This window comes from Rana temporaria, chromosome 4, assembly GCF_905171775.1.
Source record: "Rana temporaria chromosome 4, aRanTem1.1, whole genome shotgun sequence".
NCBI lineage: Eukaryota > Metazoa > Chordata > Amphibia > Anura > Ranidae > Rana > Rana temporaria.
This window is the reverse complement of record NC_053492.1, coordinates 395,452,584-395,471,161: the sequence shown is the minus strand read 5'-3', so window position 1 is coordinate 395,471,161 and position 18,578 is coordinate 395,452,584. Positions and strand designations below refer to the sequence as shown.

General features: G+C 41.1%; 1 protein-coding gene across 1 annotated transcript in view; it reads left to right on the top strand.

Annotated features, from left to right (window-relative positions):
• The first annotated feature begins 2,612 nt into the window (after window positions 1–2,612).
• CCDC85A (coiled-coil domain containing 85A) overlaps window positions 2,613–18,578 on the top strand; it is a 77,955-nt gene continuing 61,989 nt past the window's right edge. The window contains exon 1 of the mRNA XM_040351155.1: window positions 2,613–3,353. Coding sequence (XP_040207089.1) covers window positions 3,147–3,353 — 207 coding nt within the window. The 5' untranslated portion in view covers window positions 2,613–3,146. The remainder of the gene's footprint in view (window positions 3,354–18,578) is intronic.

Genomic DNA, 18,578 nt, shown 5'->3' with positions numbered 1-18,578 from the left:
CATGTCCCGTCAGCGGTGAGGAGACTGATGTGTGTTCCCAGTACAGAGGAACACACATCGATCTCCTCCCCTTGTGAATCCCCCTCCCCCTACAGTTAGAACACACTTTAGGGAACATATTTAACCCCTTCAGAGCCCCGTAGTGTTAACCCCTTCCTTGCCAGTCACATTTACACAGTAATCAGTGCAGTTTTATAGCACTAATCGCTGTGTAAATGTGAATGGTCCCAAAAACGTGTCAAAAGTGTCTGATGTGTCCACCGCAATGTCAAGGTCACAATAAAAAAAATCGTAGATCGCCGCCATTACTGGTAAAAAAAAATAAAAAAATATATTGCATTGATACATGTCCCCTGGGGAAGGACCCGGGTCACCAAACACTTTTTATGACAATAACTTGCATATTAGCCTTTAAAACTCGCACTTTTGATTTTTGACTTTCAAGTCCCATAGACTTTAACAGTTTTCAAAAGTTTGCGCAAACTTTAGGTCCGTTCGCATTTTATCCTGTATAGTCATCTACTACAGAAAAAGTAAACATAGTGTGCCGTGAATTAAACAACGAACTGGGCATGTGTCGGACTGTAAAAGTAAGTGAAGTTTCACAGGCACTGATCAGTAGCCTTATCAATGAAGATTGCAATGACCTAAAGTGTAACTTAAGAGTTTACAAACACTTTAAGGCCCGGATTCAGAAAGCCCGGCGTAACTTTGTGCAGGCGTAGCGTATCTCAGATACGCTACGTCGCCATAACTTAGTGAGGCAGGTTCTGTATTCAGAAAGAACCTGCGCCCTAGGTTACGGCGGCGTATGTGGTCTGGCGTAAGCCCGCGTAATACAAATTATCCATGCAGTGGGCGTGTTGTATGTCAATGAATGGCGACCCCACGTAAATGAAGTTTTTTACTAACGGCGCATGCGCTGTCCGTGGACGTATCCCAGTGTGCATGCTCCAAATTATGCCGCAAAGCCTCATTGGTTTCAACGTGAACGTAACTTACGCAAAGCCCTATTCGCGAATGACTTACGCAAACTACGTAAACGACGCAAAATTCGACGCTGGCCACATTTTCGGTGCAGTGATGCAGGGTACTGTGTAATTTTAAAGGGGTCCAGTGATGCAAGGGGCTGTGTAAGGTAAAGAGGTCCAGAGGTGCAGGGGGCTATGAGATGTAAAGGGGTCCAGTGGTGCAGGGGGCTGTGTAATGTACAGAGGTCCAGAGGTGCAAAGGGCTATGTGATGTAAAGGGGTCCAGAGGTACAGGGGGCTATGTGATGTAAAGGGGTCCAGTGGTGCAGGGGGCTGTGTAATGTAAAAAGGTCCAGAGGTGCAGGGGGCTATGTGATGTAAAGGGGTCCAGAGGTACAGGGGGCTATGTAATGTAAAGGGGTCCAGTGATGCAGGGGGCTGTGTAATGTAAAGAGGTCCAGAGGTGCAGGGGGCTGTGTAATGTAAAGAGGTCCAGAGGTGCAGGGGGCTATGTGATGTAAAGGGGTCCAGTGGTGCAGGGGGCTGTGTAATGTCTCACTCATCTCTGTCACCCCCCTTCTGTCTCACCCCCTCCCTCTCTGTCACCTCCCTCCTTCTCTGTCACATGGAAAATGTCAAGGGGTATGAATACATTTTCAAAGCACTGTATATAGTCAGCATTAGGCTATACAAATTTGATACAGGAAAAAGATGAACGATACATGTAAGAGTCGGTTCACACAGCCGTGGCACGACTTTGGGGACGACTCTGCAAGTCGTCCTGAAGACGACTTCAGAGGCGACCTGCAAAACGACTTCTGTAAAGAAGTCAATGCAGGTCGCCCTGAGCCACCCCCGAAGTCATACAGGAACCTTTTTTCTAAGTCAGAGCGACTTGCGTCGCTCCTATTAGAACGGTTGCATTGCATTGAATGGGACGCGACTCGTCAGGCGGCTGAGCCGCCAGACAAGTTGCCCCAGTGTGAACCGACTCTAAAGAAGAAAGAACAATATGATTTATTATATATGAACATCTAATACAGAAAAAGTAAATATTTCTAGTAAATTATATATATATAAATACAATCTGAATGAGTCGTTTCTCAGCTCATTTAAACACAACCATTTTTTTAAAACATCAATACATGTTATACATTAATATATTAAATACATCAATAAGTAAAGATAACAATATTGTATATAATCATTATTAGACTATAACGTCTGACACAATTAAAGTTGAAGGACAAAGGTAAAGAAAAACAGACAATATAATCTATGCTATAAAAACATCTACTATAGAAGTATATCTATATTTATATACATATATATTTTTATTTTTTTATAAAACATTTTTGGTTTTATATTATTTATTTTTCAGATTTCTATCCTTATATTTCTAATATATATTCCTAGTAACACACATATATATATATATATATATATATATATATATATATATATATATATATATATATATATATATATATATATATATATATATATATATATATATATATATATTTCCAGTAGATGACATATACAATGTTACATTTCTTTTCTTGGTGAGTTAAGCTTTTGTCCAGCAGATGGCGTTGATAAGCTGACAGCCAGGCTAGGCTGGCAGTGAAGAAGAAGAAAGGGAGAGGGACAGGTCACTTGTGCTGTGTTAGCAGCAGTAGCAGCAGCAGGCAGAGTGTCTTGTGTCTGCTGCAGGCAATGGAACTCTTTTCCAAGTGCCAAGCATTCCCACTGCAGCCCAGAGGAGACAGTCCACACAGGCATGCCGGTAGCAGCATCTGCATGGGCTCATTCCTTCTACTGCAGTAGAGCTCCCTCCACGAGGACATGAGAGCAGCCTGCAGATGCTTTGAAGTAGAGTAATTGCCTCTTTCAAGCTGCCTCTTTTGATCACTATGGTGTTTTTTATTTAGGTTTGGATGGATTTATCTTCTGCCAAGTAAAGAACTCATAGGCACCCCATTTCCCCTGAACACAATGGCTTGGCTCAAGGTTCTAGAAAGGATCTTTGATATTTTGCAAGCTCTAGATGTCACCAAGGGGATTCACTTGTCTTGATTGAGCCCAACATTGTCTTGTCCTTATCAGATTGTAACAGGAGAGCCGGTTGCGAGGGTCGTTTTGGTACAGGGGAGCCGTGAAGAAGCAGCAAAGATGTCCAAGGTTGTTGGGGAAAGTTCGGTGGAAGACCTGGCCAAGGTTTCTGATGAGGAGCTGATGAAGTGGACTAAGGAGGAGCTGATCGTCCGGCTCCGCAGGGCTGAGGCTGACAAGATGAGTGCGATGTTGGATCATAGCAATCTGATCCGGGAGGTGAATAGGAGGCTGCAGCTACATCTGGGGGAGATCAGAGGGCTCAAGGTATGACAGGGACCCTTCTAGTGTCATGTATGCATTTATCTGTGCATTGCCCCTTAGCATCTTCTTCTGTTTACAGATAGTTCTTACAGATCAATAACAAGCCATCCCGTTATGTACTAATTAACCCATTCCATGTGATCTTTAATCACTCTGAACACCCCCTTGTTGTTTGTTTATTGACACGTTTAAGTGATTGTAATGGTGGCCATACATGTAACAATGTGCTCACACACAGATCGAATCTATGAACACAAGAATACTGTGTCATCGATAGATTTTGAGCAAAACCCAATGATTTCTTTGAAATGTTTCTGATCCGTCTGGAAGAAAAATGTGATTGTAAGAAAGTAGATCAATATGATCTTTAAGTGTATTGTGAATTGAACAATATTTTTAATACACTGATTGTATTTTTCTCCTGAGCAGTAAATCAATTTACAATTTGAATGCATATAAAATTGTTCTGTATATGGCTGCCATAAGGCTAGAACGATTTTAAATCACACGACTAAGAGCTCTTCTAATGAAGATTGCACATAGTCTTGTGACTTTTCACAATTTTTGTTCATCTGATCAATTGAGGGGAGTAGAATTTTCCGGTACTTAAAAGGGTCTGTTTTATCACTGTTTTTATTCAAGATTCACACAACTTTTCCCCAAGATTCACACATTTTCACACAAGGTTCAATAAGGAAAAATGTGTACATTTTGGATAAAAGTTGCATAAATCTTGAGTGAAAGTTGTATAAATCCTGGGTGAAAATATTAATAGATACCAAAATCTCTTAGGATTACATTTGTACAAAGAAATTAAAGAGAAACTTCAGCCCCCACCTTGATTGTGGCTCCACCCCCTGGGTCCACCAGCACCGTCAATTTCAATGAACTGGTGCATGTGCAGATGCGCCAAAGGGCTCTGTCCGCCCCTTTAGGACCTGGCAGTGCCCTGCAGAGCATCTGTGCATGCTATGACTTGTGCCCACCCATGTGCAGGAAAAGAAGACCTGGACCTTCACTGCACCTTCTACGGAAACCTGCACATGTGCAGTTGCGCCAAAGGGCTCTGCCCGCCCCTTTAGGACCTGGCAGTGCCCTGCAGAGCATCTGTGCATGCTATGACTTGTGCCCACCCATGTGCAGGAAAAGAAGACCTGGACCTTCACTGCACCTTCTACGGAAAGTTCTGTGCCAGGTGCCAAAGCCTGGCAGAGCCCTTCAGCATTTTTGTGCACATATGTGCAATGTCGTTCTTGCCTAGGCATGAAAGGAGGAAGTGCTGCCCCGCAGGAGGAAAAAAATACATAATTGAAAAAGAAAATCCAATTGTGGTATAGGGAGGGAGCTGGACCCACATTGTCTTTTGGGGTGAAGTTCCACTTTTAGTTAAAAAAGTCACCTTTACTCTCTGCAATACGACTCATTTGGAATGCTGAGCTGATATCCAAATCCATTACTATAATTATGATACAGAATTTACCTGTTTGGGGCATATATCACTGAACGCAGGTACCGCTTAGAACGGTGTACAGAAACCATGTATTTTTCAGTGTCGTCGATTTTGACAGGGAAGAGTGCCCATGTGTCCCTTATGTCTTTGCAAATTTGAACATAAGATGCCATTAGAAAAATGTTCAAATCTTGGGTGGAAACAGTGATAAATGGATCCTAATAATTTCTAAAGTGAGCAATGTATCTTTAAAGATTTGAGATGTGATCTAAAGTCACCCATTAAGCTCTAACCCAAGGTTATATACTGTAGCCAAGGCAATGGAAAGCATTCCATTTCTCCCAGAGCACTAAGAGTTAAAGGTTTCTACTTGCAGCCTCAAATCTCAGCATCTAGGTGACACCGTCTCCATCCCCGACTAATCATTACGTAATGTGTGAGAGGCTGGGGGAGGCTCCATGGGGCTTTCTTCCCAAAGCAGATGACGTATTTCGCTAAATCAAAGCCATGCAATCAAAGAGCCAACCCTGGAAGTGTTGGAGCTGTCAGATGTTCTTGTGAAAACATAGGAGGAACACCTTGTAAGGTATCGCAGGGCAGGAGACTGGGATTCTTCCTGTTAAATGAGCATAGGGAATGTTCTTGAGCGTCAAACTGTCATCACTAACCTTTGATGGGGTTTGCTGCAGGTTGGTCCAATCAGATTACTTTCAGAAAGGGGAATGTCAGCCTGGCTGGAAGGGTAGTTTCCTAGATGCTACAGCAATGATGTAATGAGTCACAATGTAACTGTTTCAGTGCTACACACTTCACCTTCGCTGTGTGCTCTATTCAGGACTAGATTATTGTGTCTTTTAGGCAAGTATACTGTATATAAGTCAGAGCAAAGAGCAACAATCATGTGCATGGTGCCGTAACCTAGAGAAAGCTAATTTCACCTTTTTTTATTGTCTCCTACATTAAAAGCTGAAACAATGGGGTTCATTTACTAAAGGCACATTGACTTTGCCAAGTGCAGTCACTACAGAGCTTAGTAAATGAGCAGAAGCTCTGCTGACTTCCATCATCCAATCACGTGCATGGTGCGGTAACCTAAAGCAAGCTCATTTCACCTTGTGTTATTGTCTCTGACATTAAAAGCTGAAACAATGGGGTTGATTTACTAAAGGCACATTGACTTTGCAAAGTGCAGTTGCTCCAGAGCTTAGTAAATGACTAGAAGCTCTGCTGACTTTCATCATCCAATCACGTGCATGGTGCGGTAACCTAAAGCAAGCTCATTTCACCTTGTTTTATTGTCTCCGACATTAAAAGCTGAACCACTGGGGTTCATTTACTAAAGGCACATTGACTTTGCCAAGTGCAGTCACTACAGAGCTTAGTAAATGAGCAGAAGCTCTGCTGACTTCCATCATCCAATCACGTGCATGGTGCGGTAACCTAGAGCAAGCTCATTTCACCTTGTTTTATTGTCTCCTACATTAAAAGCTGAAACAATGGGGTTCATTTACTAAAGGCACATTGACTTTGCCAAGTGCAGTCACTACAGAGCTTAGTAAATGAGCAGAAGCTCTGCTGACTTCCATCATCCAATCACGTGCATGGTGCGGTAACCTAAAGCAAGCTCATTTCACCTTGTTTTATTATCTCCGACATTAAAAGCTGAAACAGAGGGATTGATTTACTAAAGGCACATAAACTTTGCAAAGTTCAATTGCTCCAGAGCTTAGTAAAGAGCAGAAGCTCTGCTGACTTCCATCATCCAATCACGTGCAAGGTGCGGTAACCTAGAGCGAGCTCATTTCACCTTGTTTTATTGTCTCAGAGAATAAAAGCTAAAACAATGGGGTTCATTTACTAAAGGTGCAAAGACTGTGCATGTTGCAAAGTTTGCTTGCTCCAGAGCTTAGTAAATGAGCAGAAGCGCTGCTAACCTCCTTCATCCAATCATGTGCAAGCAAAATGCTGTTTTTTTTTTCCTTGCTTGTAATTGGGTATTTTTTTCAAAGTGAAGCTTTACCTCATTTACTAAGCTGTTGAGAAACTGTTCTTGTAGCATGCACTGCCTCTTTGCCTATTAATAAATCAACCCCACAACCCCCAAATACACACTTGGGGGTTCATTTACTAAAACTGTAAAGTGTAAAATATGGTGCAACTGTGCATGGTAGCAAATCAGCTTCTAACTTCAATTTGTTCAATGGAAGCTGATTGATTCCTATGCAGAGCAGCACCAGATTTTGCACTCTCCTGTCAACTCCTTAGTCTCACTAAGTTTAAAAGCCAACTCCGGGAATTAGTTTAAAGCTGCCCTTGCAATGGAGCCTGCTTACAATGCAAGGGTTAAATGCGTGTTATGTCAAGAGGGTAGAACAAGAGGCATTATTACTTACCCCTCTTACTTTCTGGTGCTCTATTTAAATCTCTATACCCTTAACATCATGATATACAGTGTAGGGCTGTTAACCCTACTTTGTACGTGGAGAGGGGGGCAGGCAACCACAGCTGAGAGCAGGCTGCAGTGACCCAGTCACACCACTAGAGGGAGCCTACCAAAGTATGGAATAAGCTAGATATTTCAGCCTATTATGACACCCCTAGACATAACAAGTATTTAACCCTTGCAGTGCTCCCAGAGTTGGGCTGTACGGCAAGTGGGGTTCAAGCTAAACAGCTTTTATCTTACACTGGTTTATTCTACCACTAGTTGTATAGAGACAAATACTGTGGATCCAGTTTGCGTTTTTTTTTTTTTTGCATGCATTTGCAGTGGTATCTACCATACTGTAGAACCTTTTGTATATGTAAGGATTTTGCATATATTTATATTTTTTGCTGTTTTCACTGATTATACACATACATATATGATATGATGATTATCTATCTATCTATCTATCTATCTATCTATCTATCTATCTATCTATCTATCTATCTATCTATCTATCTATCTATCTATCTATCTATCTATCTATCTATCTATCTATCGTATATATATATATATATATATATATACACAGCCTCTTTGTTGTTCTGAAAATAACACTTATTACTGGAAATGTAGAGAAAAGCTGTAGTATGCGAATATAAATTCTCCATACAATTGTCTTGGTCTCTTTTGCCCAAGGATGCCATTTCACACCTCCGCTTCTGAAAAAGAACAGCATAAAAGCAAGCAGATAAGTATGGAGGAAGGGCAGATTTAATATCTTTTTACAATACTCTGTAGGTCATGGTTCACTTAGCGTTCACCACTTATGCCATGATGGATGGCTTCATGTGGTTTTATATTAAGAATATATAGCCCTTGCAGTACGACCTCTGAATTTAAGCCAAGTCATACATAATTACTGGTAGTTGAAGCTGAAGTCAGGGTTTGCTGCCATATCAACTGAAGGTCCTGCTGACCTGGAACATGAAGTCTCTATAGAGAATTGTTAATTACATTAAAACTGAACCGAACTTTCAGTTAAAATCAGCTAAGAACAGTACACACCAGGTGCGCTAAAACTAAAGATTTTCAACATTTCATTTTGCAGTTTCTTTTTTTTATTTATTTAGAAAGCAGCCACAGCTAGAGTAAAAACACCTGTCCTCTGCCAGTATACTGTTGAAGAGAGCAGGTGATTGCCTTAATGTGTTGGAAAAAAGTGGCACCCCAATGTGCCAATGCATGTAGCATGCAATATCGCAGCACAATAATGTGAACTGGCCTTTACAGATGATTTTTTTTTAGAAAGCAGCGACAGCCTGAATAGAAGCCTGTCCCCTTCCAGCATGCTGTAGAAAAGGGGTTCAGTTCTAAGCATGGCTTAGAGTCAGGCCTCGTACCCTGAACTGTACACCTTTTCTGTATGCCTAAGGCCTCGTACACACGACCGAGTTTCTGGGCAAAAACCAGCAAGAAACTTGCTGGGAGAGATTTTTTTGCCGAGGAAACCGGTCGTGTGTACATTTTCGTTGAGGAAACTGTCGAGAAACTCGATGAGCCAAAAAGAGAGCATGTTCTCTATTTCCTTGAAGGGAATTGAGAAAATTGGCTCGTCGAGTTCCTCGACAGCCTAACAAGGAACTCGACGAGCAAAACGATGTGTTTCGCCCGTCGAGTTCCTCGGCCATGTGTACGAGGCTTGGGACATATAACTCTTCAATCAGGAAAGCCGGTTTCCTCCCACATTTCAAAGACATGCTGGTAGGTTAATTGGATCCTGTCTAAATTGTCCCTAGTATGTGTATGTATGAATGTGAGTTAGAGACCTAATGCCGCGTACACACGATCGGTTAAACCGATGAGAATGGTCTGATGGACCATTTTCATTGGTACAAACCGATTGTGTGTGGGAGCCATCAGTTATTTAACCATCGGTTAAAAAAAAAGCCAACTTGTTTTAAATTTAACCGATGGATTCCTAACCGATGGGAAAAAAATGATCATTAGTAGGCATGACCATCAGTTAAAAATCCACACATGCTCAGAATCAAGTCGACGCATGCTTGGAAGCATTGAACTTTGTTTTTTTTCAGCACGTCATTGTGTTTTACGTCACCGCGTTCTGACACGATCGTTTTTTTAACCGATGGTGTGTAGACCCGACAGACCATCAGTCAGCTTCATCGGTTAACCGATGAAAACGGTCCATCGTTCCGTTCTCATCGGATGGACTGATGGTGTGTATGCGGCATTAGAGTGTAAGCTCCTTGAGGGCAGGGACTGATGTGAATGTACAATGTATATGTAAAGCGCTGCGTATATTGACAACGCTATATAAGTACCCAAAATAAATAGATAAAAATAAATACTGATTGCAGAGCTCTAGTTACGACTCTACACAGGGTGTATCAGACCTTTACAGAGAAACTGCTGCTTCCAGCATAAGGACAAGATTCCTTAAGCAGTTTCTGGCAGGAGACAGGCTGTAGCTGCTCTCTAACAAAAACAATATTTAGGAAAACCTTCTATCATGATGCACCTGGAATGTAGTTGGTTGATTTAAATTGAAAGTTTAGTTGTGCTGTCAATGTCAAAACTATTTTTTTAAAGGTCAGAACTGATCTATAATTTTACAGGTTCTGTTCTCAGTTTGAGATAAATGTTTTCTGGTCTAGCTTGTCAATAACTTGTGGATACTGAAAGGGCAGAAGGCATACTCACTTCAGTCTGTTCTACTAGTTCTCTAAATGAAATGGAGATACTTTTCCCCTACGCTTCTCTCAATCCCATTCACTCGCAAAGCTACAGGAAATACCAGCATCTCTTGGAATCCGGGACCATGTCATGAATCATAGGGGTTCTGTATATTTTTGAATTTGGCATGATTGTGCACGACTCCACCCACATCACTGCATCATCCATTCACAGATCTATTCACAGGATCTGTGAGTGAAAAAACTACAAGTCCCATTTGCCACAACGGCAGAGGAACTCATGTTTCTCAGTGCATTGGCGCTATTGCATTCATATTTTATTGACTTTTTTCTCCAACAACATAAAACAATGGTTGGTACCTCTATATAGACCTGAGGATGGAGAAATATTTTGTAGAAACATATGCCCTGCACCCATGATGCACTGGTTGTGGTTGCAATGCTTTGCAGGATCCAATGCAAAACAAAATAATACATGCACATTTTTTTTCTTTTTTATAATATGGGTACATTTATATATTTTTTTTATAAAATAGTGTATTATGCCTTTAAATCAGAATACTTTAATAATCCCAAAGGGAGAACATATATGTATACCTACATACAATGCTCTCCTGTATGCGGTGGCATGCTGGGGAAGCAGGCTTAGGTTGGCTGACATCAACAGACTCAACAAACTGGTTCACAAGGCCAGTGATGTTATTGCATTGGAGTTGGAGACTTTAACAACAGTGTTGGAGAGGAAAATGTTGTTCAAGGTACATTCAGTCTTGGACAACTCCTCCCACCCACTCCACAATACACTGGTCAGTCTGCAGAGTTCCATCAGTGACAGATTGTTACAAACACGACGCACCAAAGAGTGACACAGGAAATCATTTTTGCCTATGGTCATCAAATTACAGTATATGATTCTTCTCTGTGATGTGAAGATATATTTTGGTTTATGTTCAGGATTTGCATGTAGTTTTCTGTAGTATGTTGGTATTATGTAATTATTATTTGGGGTAATGCTAGAGAAAGCAATTTATTATTTGCAGTTACATTGTTTTGTTATTTTTCAATCTGTGTTATTTCTATGTTGTATTTTAACAGTATGGATGGTTTATTAGAGTATAGTTTTAATTTGTTTTATTTGATACTAATTGCAGTTATTGGTAATATTTTGTGTTCAGTTGTTGTGTTGTTGTTAGTTAAAAAGCGGCAAATTTATAATATGATATAAGGTCTGGAATTAAAAGTACCATTTCAGTCTTTGCAGATGACACCAAGCTATGCAGCGGAATAACATCCTTACAGGATGTCTCCAACTTACAAGCCAACCTCAATGCTCTGTCTGATTGGGCGACTATGTGGCAAATGAGATGTTGATAAATGTAAAGTTATGCACTTGGGGACTAAAAATATGCATGCATCATACATACTAGGGGGAGAACAACTGTGGGAATGATCTTGGGGTTTTGGTAGACCATAAGCTTAAAAATTGCCTGCAATGACAAGCTGTGGTTTCCAAAGCAAACAAAGTCCTTTCTTGTATTAAAAAAAGCATGGACTACAGAGAGAGAGAGAGAGAGAGAGAATTTTGCCCCTGTACAAATCATTAGTAAGACCTCATCTGGAACATGCAGTTCAGTTTTGGCCACCAGTTCTCAAAAAATATATCGGGAAACTGGAGAAAGTGCAGAGTAGGGCAACCAAAATGATAAGAGGCATGAAGGAGCTCAGCTATGAGGAAAGATTAGAGGAACTGAATGTATTCTCTCTTGAGAAAAGGAGGTTAAGGGGGGTATGATCAACATGTAAAAATACATAAGTGATCCATATAGTGAACTTGGTGTTGAGTTATTCACTTTAAAGCGGAGGTCTCCCCGATTTAATTTTTTTTAAAGCCAGCAGCTACAAATACTGCAGCTGCTGACTTAAAAAATGGACACTTACCTGTCCAGCGCGCCCGCGATGTCGGCAGCCGAGGCGGAGCAAACGCTCATCTCTTGGCTGCCCTCGCCACCATCCTCGGTGAGGGAATCAGGAAGTGAAGCGTTGCGGCTTCACTGCCCGGTTCCCTACTGCAAATGCGTGAGTGGTGCGGCCCATCCTCACTGGTCCCCGCTCTCTCCTGGGACCAGTGTGCTTTAGACAGGTATCTGCACCCCCCTGAAAGGTGCCAAATGTTACACAAGAGGGGGGAGGGTACCGAAAAGCAGAAGTTCCATTTTTGGAGGAAAAGAGATTTAATCTCCAAACACGGTAAAGTTTCTTCACAGTAAGAGCTGTCAAAATGTGGAATAGACTCCCTCCAGAGATGGTTCCCGGTCAGCTCAGTAGATTGATTTGAAAAAGGCCTGGATTATTTTCTAAATGTCCATAATATTACTGGATACAAACATTTATAGGTAAAGTTAATCCATGGAATACACGATTGCCTCTCGGGGGATCGGGAAGGAATATTTTTCCCTGCTGTAGAAAATTTCTTAAGACTACATATCCCATGGTACCTTGCTGTCTGCACACAGTGATTTCACCTCTAGAGACTCCTCTTCTCATCACCTTTGTAGTTCAGAAGGCAGGCTCTATGAAATGTGTGACACAGCAGTACCTACTCATATGGCATAATGAATATATGTCACGGAATTCAGGAAAGTGTTGAGATCTTCACAAAGTAAGTTTACAAACTTCACAATCGTTCAGAATAAAATAAGTAGGTCTTTATTTAAACCATTAATTATCATGTTAATGAGAGGGGAATTAGCATGTTAATGAGAGGGGAAAGGAGGAACCAACTACAGCAAAATATTGGCCAGAATAGACTTCAGAGGTAACGTTTTTGTAGTCCACCTGATTTTCAGACTGAGCTTCTTGAGGAAAGGAAAAAGTATGCCTTCTGTGGCCGCTGAATTCCATAATTTATTTTTCAGAGCACATTATAAAATTGCAAGAAAGCTTTCAATTGGTTGATGTAGGCATTTTCTTCATGATTTTTTTTTTGTATGGTTTCAATGTATTGGCAAACTTTTTATTTTTGACAGTTACATATTTTTAGAGCTCTGTGTGTAATTTTGTATACTGGATACTATGGGCTAGTGCCTAGTTCACATCATAACACGGTGCTGGAAGCCAGTGTTTCCTGCATGTTTCCTGCACCGTGTTCAAAATGCACAGCACTTGCGATCTGCAGGTGGTGTCACTGTTAACTTAACAACACCACAAACACAGGTCACAAGCGCAGTGCTTTTGCTTGCACTGCATCACATGGTACAGTGGTACCTTGTGATTCCGTTGCTGTGCATTTTACAAAGTACTGCATGCATTATGGTGCAGTCTGGTGCGACTTCAGCCTATACAAATGAATGGGCGGAAATTGCACTGCACCCAGATTGCATGTGAATCAGACAGGAGGTTGTCCAGACAAATATGTTTTATATTAGCAATGGCAATGGTATAAAAGACTGCCTACGCATTACCCTCAACAGACCATCAATAGAAAGCCTATCAGGCACATTAGCACACATATTCCTTTCCAGACTGGTTGTGAAGCCATAATTGGCACTTGGTTTGATAGAAGTAAATAGTTTTAAAATGCACTTTCTCCAATGTGAGCTACATAAATGAATAGATTAGATAGGGTAAGTAAAAGGTGCTTTAAATCTACTGTAAATGTATTACCTTAGAATATAACCTTTTGGCCATCAGACTGTTGAGTATATTAAGAAATATCTTTATATATTTTATATCTTTTCTCCGTGGAGTATCTTCCTGGTCTCTGGTAATCCGGTTGTGGTGGAATTGTGATTTATGGAGCATCCTTACATGCTTTAGTGACCCTTGTGCCTTCAGGACAATGATATACTGAGTGTGCAGACTCCACTGCATTAAATCCCATTACATGGTGTTCCCTCCTGTCTCTCAGTAATGTGTAAATCAGTGCACCAAGTATCTGCTTTTCTGCAACGGAAGTTGATACATGTAAATAAAAATATTTCCCCATGCTTGCAAATTATTCATTTTCAGTTTGGAAAGATACACTCCAGGCAAAACAGAAAAAAGTAGTTCAGATGAATAGTTCATACAGGAAAAGTAAAAAGGCTCCCTTGCAGCAGGGCTGCCCCTACACTGCAAGGGTTAAATGTTTGTTTAGGTCTAGATAGACATAAAAAAGTAATTTCACTTACCCGACCCCCTGCAGTCTCCCTAAAGCCTGTAGGGCTGGTCCCCGCAGCTTCTACTCTCCTATGATCCTGTGGTTGCAGGTCCATTATTGTCATCAAGTGCAATGCAGAGCTCTTAGCTTGGCTATGAACATCAGGTTGCCAAGGGACAGTCTACTGGGAGAGAAAAGGGAGCAGAGAAGAACTGCCAGGGCAGCATGGATCAGGCAATTAAAACTGCCTTATGTGGCCCTCTAGACCTGGGGTCTCCACACTAGGGATGAGCTTCGAGTTCGAGTCGAACTCATGTTCGGCGAACAACGAACAATTTGGGGGTATTCACGGCAAATTCGAAAAGCCGCGGAACACCCTGTTAAAGTCTATGGGAGAAATCTAAAGTGCTAATTTTAAAGGCTAATATGCCATTGATTGTCCTAAAAAGTGTTTGGGGACCTGGGTCCTGCCCCAGGGGACATGTATCAATGCAAAAAAAAGTTTTTCAAAAACGGCAGTTTTTTCGGGAGCAGTGAATTTAATAATGCTTAAAGTGAAAAAATAAAAGTGAAATATTCCTTTAAATTTCGTACCTAGGGGGGGTGTAAAGTACGCATGTGAAATAGCGCATGTTTCCCGTACTTAGAACTGTCTCTGCACAAAGTGTCATTTCTGAAGGAAAAAAAGTCATTTAAAACTGACTTGCGGCTATAATGAATTGTCGGCTCCCGGCAATTCAGAGAGAATTCATTCATTAAAAAAAAGCGTGAGGTCCCCCCAAATTCAATTACCAGGCCCTTCAGGTCTGGTATGGATATTAAGGGGAACCCCGCCATCAATTTGAAAAAAAAAACGTCCGTTTTTAAAACTTTTTTTTGCATTGATACATGTCCCCTGGGGCAGGACCCAGGTCCCCAAACACTTTTTAGGTCAATAACTTGCATATTAGCCTTTAAAATTAGCACTTTAGATTTCAAACGTTCGAGTCCCATAGATTTTAACGGGGTTTTAAAGTTCACACAAACATTTGATGTGTTCGCAAATTCTGGTGCAAACCGAGCAGGGGGGTGTTTGGCTCATCCCTACTCCACACCTTCTTAATAAACGACCAGTTTACTGTCCTTCAGACTTTAGGGGGTAGAATGTGGCAAATGAGAGTAGAAAATATCCCAGCATCAATGGAAGTAGACAATGATTTAGATTTGGTAGTCAGTAGGAGTAAATAAATGATATAATGCCTGTGATCAGAAGGAGGAGGAATAGTGTCCCATAATTGGTGTCAGTGAGAGAGTAGTACCTCATCATTGGTGTCAGTGGGATAATAGTGCTTATTTTTTTACATCAGTGGAAGGATTAATGCCCCATCGTTGGTGTCAGTGGAAGGAATAATGTCCCACTCTTGGTGTCAGTGGAAGGAATGACGACTCATTGTTCATGTCAGTAAGAGGAATAGTGCCTCATTATCAGTGGGAGGAACAGTCTCTCAAGGGCTGGAAAAGAGCAAGCAAAGTGCTGCATGTGGCCCACTGGCTGCAGTTTGAAGGCCACTGCTCTAGACCCAAATGAGCATTTAATCCTTACAGTGTGCTGGCAGCCATACTGCAAGGAGAATTAAGCATTTTTCCTCTCCCACCCAGAGATGGGCTTCAATATACCTAATGATGGGCATAAAAGTACATATTAGAAGCCTGTAATTCCAGCAGTATATCTCTAGAGATGTAGCTGTGATTCTCAACATACTGACTGTTACAGTGGGCTCATATGTTCCTTTCCTACAATCACGTAGGCCAGGGAACTACCAAGTGAGTGGAAATAATTTTCTATAGATTTTCACTCACTTCCTTTTGCATCTCCAGGGCAGCAAAATTCCTTATTCGCACACAGATAGCACAGATACCCTTGTATGCTATAGTTAAAATGAAAAAACTATACATACACTTTAATAAAAATAAAAATAAAGCATACCTTTGATTAAACGTTACGGCCACAGACCCACAATGCTCCCGCTTTGTTTAGATTTTTTTTCCCCAATCCGACTGAGCACAGCATTGCACTCAATCTAGTCTGCTGTAATAGAAATACAGTATATTGGCTTCTCTTATATTAGCTAATGAGCTATCAATTGACATGCCATAGAAGTTTTTTTTGTTGACCATTGATGTTGGGGAAAGTATAGGGTTGATATTTAAGATACAGTTTTAGGTTCCCTTTAACTTGTTGCCATGAGTGAGCATGGCCACAGCAATAACACGTTCTACCAGGCTCTCCATGTTGTCAGACATTTGACAACATGGCTCAGTCGTATCCGCACTAAGGGCCAGATTCAGAAAGGACTTACGACGGCGTATCTCCAGATACGCCGTCGTAAGTCCGAATGTGAGGCGTCGTATCTATGCGCCTGATTCAAAGAATCAGATATGCCAGAATTTGTCCAAGATACGATTGACGTAAATCTCTTACGCCGTCGTATCTTGGGTGCATATTTACGCTGGCCGCTAGGGGCGCTTCCGTAGATTTACACGTATAATATGCAAATGAGCTAGATACGCTGATTCAGAAACGTACTTGCGCCCGTCGGATTTAGCTACGCCGTTTACGTAAGGTGTCGGTCCGGTGTAAGTTTACCCCTCATAAAGCAGGGGTCAGTCATGTTAATGTATGGACGTCGGAAACGTCGGAACAGCGTCGTATTTTACGTCGTTTGTGTAAGTCGTACGTGAATAGGGCTGGGCGTATGTTACGTTCACTTTGACAAAGCATTGAGCCGACGTATCTTAGGGAGTATTTGCAAAATTGACTCTGAGCATGCCCGTGCATGCGTCGTTCGATCGGCCACTCATTTACATGGGGTCACGGCTCATTGTAATACAACACACCCACTGCCTTGATAATTTGAATTAGGCGGGCTTACGCCGACCCATTCATGCTACGCCGCCGTAACTTAGGGAGCAACTTCTTTCTGAATCCGGTACTCGCCTCTCTAAGTTACGGCGGCGTAGCGTATATGAGATGCGCTACGCCCGACGAAAGTTACGCCATTCTTTCTGAATCCGGGCCTAAATTCCTAGATATCTATGGGGGTTGAAGTGATAGGAGGATAATTTAATTAATTTAATTAAACAGTGTTATATTTGAGTCCTCCCTTGCCCTGCATGAGGTAGGATAATGATGATTAGTCAATAAATTTAAGTCAGTTAATTATTTAGGAAATATAATTATCAGGAAATCCTTGTTATATTTTAACTAAATGTTACAGCTTAGACTTATATTTGTATTTAATAATGACCAAGGATAGCCTTTTAAATGTTAACCTTTTGTAAGGTGTTGCAAGGGGAGTTGAGTGTGTTGTATATATCTTCAGTGAGCCACTTAAAATTTCTAGACCAGGTGGCCATAAGGTTCTTCACTTTAACAGCTCATTCTCCCTCCGTACTAAGTGTTAGTTTTACAGTAAGAACATCTCAAGTTCTTAGAGGGATTGATAATCATGGCAAAGCTTTCTTCTTAGGAGCATGTCAGGTAAAAAAAATCACCATCGTGAAGAATTCTTACCACTGTGCATGACAAGACTAGTGATGGGCAAAACTGTCAGTGCTCGATTGAACAAGGGTTCAGTAAATATTGTTTAACATTCAGCAAACCCAAAGTTAAAGGTGAATCCTGTTAGATTCTATTGTAGAGGTTTCCCTATGCCTTTGATACAGCAGCTTTCAATTCACAGACATTATGGCTGACCCCCATCCTTTTATAAGTGAGAGGAATGTCTTAACCAAAAGCTCAATTATCATCCATGTTAAGCCTGCTGGTCATAGATCAAATGCCAATCCTTCGAGAGATTTAATGGAACCCATAAGAGAGGAGACTTCTGGCCCTCAGCATATACTGTAAAAAATGTCATTACTGTATAGCTGAAATACCTGGAAGCTGCCTTAGGGTGTACCTGATCTCTGTGTAAAAAACATAACAGGATATTTTATAAGCACTAAATATAAAGTAATCATTTAAACAGTGCCAGGATTTCCCTGGGCATCTAAATCATTTTTGGAAGACCTCTGAGATCTAAACAATTGACCCAGTGTGTGTGTGAGGGCTGGGTGGGGATGTGGGGTGTAGGAGATCAAAGTCAGTGTATGTAGGTTGTAGTAGTACTTACACACTTCTCTGAATTGCAATTGATGAGATTCAGTGCAGCCATTCGTCTGCCTGAGGTTGGGTGAAGTCTGCTGTGCAGATTAACAGATTTATTGCTGATCACTTGATATAAAATTACCTCTCAAACCTACATCAGATCTAAAAAAGTTTTGTTTTGACCAACTTTGTTCCTGTGCATTTCCAATTTTCCAAAAAGAGAAGGAGTAGTTTATTTCAGAATGACATGGAAAGAAAGTGTCATCAAAGGTGCATACTTAAAATTCATTCAGCTTTTATAGGTAGTGAATGACGGGTCTTCAGAATCTTTGGCTCAGGTTTAGGTGTTTCAAGAACATTACTTTAGTG